This window comes from Juglans microcarpa x Juglans regia, chromosome 7D, assembly GCF_004785595.1.
Source record: "Juglans microcarpa x Juglans regia isolate MS1-56 chromosome 7D, Jm3101_v1.0, whole genome shotgun sequence".
In the NCBI taxonomy this organism is placed as follows: Eukaryota; Viridiplantae; Streptophyta; class Magnoliopsida; order Fagales; family Juglandaceae; genus Juglans; species Juglans microcarpa x Juglans regia.
The window spans coordinates 19,556,376-19,562,375 of record NC_054606.1 but is presented as its reverse complement, the minus strand read 5'-3'; the positions used below and the strand labels follow the sequence as shown (position 1 = coordinate 19,562,375).

Genomic DNA, 6,000 nt, shown 5'->3' with positions numbered 1-6,000 from the left:
TATTAGTTGTGGATTATGTTTCAAAATGGGTGGAGGCCGTCGCTTGCAAAACAAATGATCATCGTGTTATTCTAAAATTTTTGCAATCTCTGTTTACTCGCTTTGGCATGCCCAAAGTTATCATTAGTGATGGGGGTTCTCATTTTTGAAACAAACTATTTTCTACACTCATGAAGAAATATGGTATCACACACCGAGTTTCTACCCCTTATTACCCTCAAACAAATGGGCAAGCAGAATTGGCAAACAGAGAGATAAAAATTATTTTAGAGAAAACTATCAATTCTAATAGCAAAGATTGGTCAATCAAGTTTCTTGATGCTTTGTGGGCTTATAGGACAGCTTTTAAAACAAATATAGGGATGTCCCCTTATTGATTAATTTATGGTACTCTTTGGGTTATGAAACATGTTAACATGTCACTTGATAAAGCTTCAAGGTTGAGAAAATTGCAGATCAATGAATTGGATGAAGCTCTTTGGGATGCCTATGACAACGCTCAGTTGGCGAAGGAACGCATGAAAATTCTACATGATCAGAAAATTCATCCCAAGCATTTCACACTTGGCCAGGAAGTTCTTCTTTATAACTCTCGCTTACATATTTTTCCTGTTAAATTGAAATCCCGATGGAGTGGGACATACATTGTAAAGAAGGTTCATCTTCACGGGACAGTAGACATTGTCAATCCGAAGAATGGAAATAGCTTTACTGTCAATGGACAACGTCTAAAGCCGTTTCTGAAGGTCTTTGATCCACACGAAGAGATCTTGCTTGTGCAAGGTTCTAGAGAAGTGTTTTGATCTTTTCACCCTTTACAGCTTTCTTTACTTGCATTTTGTTTGTTTTTATTTGTTGTTTTGCTTTGATTTTATATTTCATGTTGATTTCTTTTTGTTTTGCTTGTTTATTCCGTGCACTTTGTTTTCTTTCGTTCGATTTATTGAGGACCATGTCTCTTACTAGTTGGGGGTAGCGAGTGTGCACAGCTAAAAAAAAAATATTTGTATTAATGTGATGTGCATTGATACACACATGATTAACACACTTTATTTCTAGTATTTTGTGAAATCTGAACATTTTGGTGGAGTAGTTGAGCGGAATCATTTTGTGAAGATTTATTTTCAAACTTAAGCATAGAGCATGATTTTGATGCATAATATTTTGTTGATGTGTGGCTTGAAACACTGGGATGCTATACTCATTGAGATGAGACTTGATAAGATTTTTGTAGAACGAATGACAAATTTTGAAGAACATTTTGCACATGCTTATGCTTGTAGTGTTCCTTATTTACTGTTCACTGATTTAACACAAGAGAAGTAAACTGCAGGACTACTGAGCCATGCTTAAAAAAAAAAAAACAAGAAAAAAAAGAAAAAAAAAAAAGAGATTTGAAAAGAATAGAAAAAAAAAGGGATAAAAGCGACTTAGTGAGCTTTCCTAAGTAAAGGGCTAGAAACAATTACCCAAGACTTTGGGGGTTGAGTGTTCAACCTTTAAAAACAGAACTGGCGTGAAAACTGCTAGTCCCTTGGACTTTAAGGTAGTTAGAATCAGCAATGATTAATCTTAAGGTTGAAAAATCCTATGACAAATCATGGCTAATAATGAGGAACACACAACCAGTTTAGCTCCACACACACATTTGAGTTCTGAGTCATTTGCCTCAATTCTATGTGAAAGATTGTTGAGATAGTCTTGGTGGGTATAGCCCTTGGGCGTTGAGTAGTAACGTGTCACTTTTGTGAGAATTCAGAATTGTGTTTGATTGTTTCTGTTTGTATTTTGATCTTTATGCAATATTCATCTCAATTAATTTTCACTATTTTGCTCAAGGATTAGCAAAACCCTAGTTGGGGGGTGTGATTGAGTTGAGTTATTGCATATTTTATATATTTAGAACCAATATATTTTATTTATTTTATTACATTATTATTGATTTTAGATGAAAAAATAGTTAAGATGAATAAATCTGAGTTGTGATTTAAATTGGTTAATAGCATGATTTATGCTTAATTTTATAACTTGTGATTTAATTGGACAATGTTCATTCACATGCACAGTATTTTTTTTATATTCTATTTTTTTTATATTTTTTTTATTTCTTTTCTAATTTTTATTTATTTTTATATAGGCAAAGAAATGCATGAGAAAAGTCAAAGAAAAAGGCAAGTCAAAAAGTCAGAAAGAAGTAAAAAAGACACCAACTTCTTGGTGTTTGGATAGTGGATGGAAGTAACAAAAGAAAAAAAAAAAAAAAGATCTTATCTCAAAAAGGGACTTAAGACCTGCAAGGCGCACGGAAGAGAGAAAAGAAAAGAAAAAAGGGAAACGCACGCACGCCGCACCGAAAGGAAATAAAAAAAAAAAAGGCAAGGGTTTTTTTTGGAGGACGGAATAACATACTTTTTGAAGGGAAAGAAAGCAGCGCCGCATATTTGAAGAACTCCTCCAGGGTCCAATTGCCGCTCCAACCTTCTCCTCCATTACCTACCACCTCCATCTCCATTCATTTGGCTTGCTCTTTTTACTATCTACTATTTATTTAATTTTAGTTTAAAGTTTGTGATGTATTTTTGAGATATTTGGCTTAGACCGTTGGGCATTTTTATTTGCTGTTTATTTACTTCGTGTTATTTATTTTTCTCGTTTCTTTAAGTTTTCATTTAACAATGATTAGAATTGCTATGGATTGATTTTGAGAATTTGAGTACAATGATGATTTCTAGAATCTTGATTTTGGGGCTTTTCAATTCTTAGTTCATATTTTGTCAATTACTTTATAATCTAATTTAATTCTTACCTTAGTTTTATTAATCTCTTAATTCCATTGCTATTAGATTGATTAAAGCTTAATTAGGACTTAAATAATTTCAGTTTTATTATTTAATTTTTAGATTAATTAAGATTGTTTAGTTTAGTTGATTCTTTGATTGTTAATTTCAATTTGTTAGTCTTTTACATTTCATTTCGATACTAAAAAATCTAAAAATATGAATCTAGTCCATGACTAATGCCCTTTTCATTTTTGTTGCACTCTTCCATTCTTTGTACATACCACCATTTTTATTTTCTCTTTATGAATATTTTCACCATTTTAAACGAGTTTGATTTTAAGTAACTTTCCATGAGGAGACGATTTATGAATTTATTCCTAATTATTACGCGACACCCTCTTGCACTTGGGATAGCCTTTGTGCTACTCATTTTTGAGTGAGTCAGGTATCCATGTTTAAAGGATATTCAAGGAGAGAAAAAACAACGAGAAAATCAAATGGCAAATGTGTATCCTCGTCATCGGTGTGTTCATCAACTCTGATTGAGAATCAAACACAGTGAGAAAATATCTTTCTTTCCCTCCATAGATTCTTCTTCTTCTTCTTCAACATCGTCTTTCCATCTGGCCATGGCGGCCTTGGTGGGGGCCTCACTGATGTCCATCTCAGCTTTCTACATCCACAAGTGCAGCATTGACCAGGTCCTCTAGCGCCTTAGGGGAAAACTTGGGTTCACCCGACCCGAAATGTTCGGTGCTGGGTTGTTGTTTCTTTTTGCGGGTCAGGTTGGGCCCAAACTCAGTTTGGGGTGGCCGGATTGGAGCCCTAGTAGCAGTGGCTGGACAGGGTGGGTGGGTACAGATCTAAACCACAACTGAGAGGAAGTGAGATACGGACAGGAAGAAAGAGGGAGAAAGTAGAGAGTGTAAAAGACCGAGAGGCTTACCAACTCGGTCTCGATGTCGGATAGTGGCAACAAATGGCTGATGGTGGCGACTAGGGTTAGGATTTTCGAACCCATAAGGGACCGAGCTTCTTGAGTGGTGTTCAGAGAGGGAGTTGGAGGAGGAGCACCTATAGTGGTATGAGTATGGTGCCGGAGTGTGGAAAATGGTGGCGGTGAAGACCAAACAAAGAGAAAACGAAGAAGAGAATGAGAGAGGGAAAGAAATATGAGGGAGGAGAATGGCACCAGTAGATGAAACAGAGGTAGAGGAAAGGCCGAGAGGCTTACCAGTAGCATGCTCGTGGTCGGGAGGGGTAGTGACGACGACAACTCACAAAGAATGAGAGAGACAAGGGAGTTGGAGAGAGAGATGTAGAGAAATGAGCTTATTAGTGATGGGAGGTTTACAGTGGTTGTGCACGGTGGTGCAACAGAAAATAGGAAGGCAAAGGGCGATGGGGAGAGAGAAGCATGAGAAGCCAATAGGGAGGGAGGGAGAGAGAGAGAGAGAGAGGGTGACAGTGACAGAGAGAGAGAGAATGGGAATGGAGAGGTGAAAGGAAATTAGCGTTTTTCACAAAATGATGTAGTTTCGAGTATTGGGCATGTGAGGGTTGGGCTTGGGTATGTGAGGGGCTTGGGCTCGGTTCAATAATTCTTGGGCCAAGGTTGGGATGGGCCTCACATCCACCTTTCCCCTTATAAGAATTTCATCTTCGAAATTTTGCTTCACGTGTCTATAACTAATCCCTATGGACTTATAGAGTCAACAATCTTTACACTACCTCCATAGGACCTTCCAATAGCACGTCACGTCTAAAATCCTAAGGCAGACCATGCAATCCAAAATCTCTGGTTCCATAGAGACATATCCTACAATAGCCATGGGTCCTAATGATTATTACCTCATGATTTAGATTATGTTGCCCATTGTTGACGCCTAAGCCTTAACTTCGAATCCTCTATTGCATTCACCTTGGTCCACTACCAGCCTCTTCTAATCTCAACTATTAATAGCCATAAATGCATACAACAACACGATCAACCTCCATTGGAATGCATAGTTGTAAATTTTATTCCTAAGTGATCTCAAGTCAACTAATTTCACAACATCCTTACTAAATTTTACTCACAACCATCATAATATTACTAATTAACATGCTTTTGTACGCATTCTGATAGCTTCACCAAAATGCCTAAAGTTAAGACCTGTCACACACACACACACACACACACACACACACACACACACACACACACACACACACACACACACACACACACACACACACACACACACACCATCCTCGAGTCTAATCCAACTCAATACCTACTAAGAAAACTCTTACCACACTTTAATAAAATGAAGTCTTCTTACCTCCCAATTTCATACACCCACATATTCCTAAATGGTCTCTTGCATCAATATTCAAAATCAATACTTCTTTAAATACATCCATGATCGATGACAACATACTAGTACCAATCAACCCATCAAATATCGCCATATCCATATAACTAAATTATATATGGATAATACCTGGCTATTTAGATTTCCAATTATTTTTATCCAAACTCTAGGGCTTAGAGTTAAAGAGAGATAGACATGAAGGTGGTCCAACAACATTTATAGCTATCCGAGTTGATTTTTGAAACGAAATTATGTACTCAATAGATGTTCTAAGACCTATTCTCTGTATCAAAATCTACGGTTCTGAGAAGCGGAACTGCATGTGGAACCACCACAGTGAAAAGTGGAACTAAGTCTAACACTCAAAATACATGCAGGTGGAAAAGAGAAATTATGCATACAAGAAAAATATAGAGAAATATAATATTTGACATTTAGTAATTAGCCAATCTTAAGTATGCTCCAAATCTTTCATACAGTGCATTACAGACCCAAAAATTACATTTTTGTTTTGAAAAAGTCCATTTTGTTAAGGTATGCACCATGGTCACCCTTATGGACCATCCACATACTTTGGCTCCCTTCGTCACATAACAGATAATGACTATACGTGTGATTTTGTAAGAAGTGTTGTCCAGTTTCACACTCGACGCGTTCGTGGCCAGGCGTCCTTTACCTTTGCCAGTAGAGAGGTAACAACATCGACCTGAGAGTATTTTTGTCTCGCCTTAGCTTGTTGTCGCCAGACGACAACTCAGGAGATGCCATTCAGTTTTATGCGCTCTTGAGTAACCAGAGGAGCTCTACTGAGAACATCAATGAGAAAATCAATAACTCCTAAAGCATCTTTTCTTAAAGCCTGA

General features: G+C 37.0%; 1 protein-coding gene across 1 annotated transcript; it reads left to right on the top strand.

Annotated features, from left to right (window-relative positions):
* The first annotated feature begins 416 nt into the window (after positions 1–416).
* Positions 417–803, top strand: LOC121238185. Its single transcript, XM_041135025.1, has one exon. The coding sequence runs from the start codon at positions 417–419 to the stop codon at positions 801–803; it is 387 nt and encodes a 128-aa protein (XP_040990959.1).
* The last annotated feature ends 5,197 nt before the right edge of the window (positions 804–6,000 follow it).

Coding starts and splice junctions, on each gene's coding strand:
- LOC121238185 (XM_041135025.1), top strand. CDS start 417: ATGTCACTTGATAAAGCTTCAAGGTTGAGAAAATTGCAGATCAATGAA.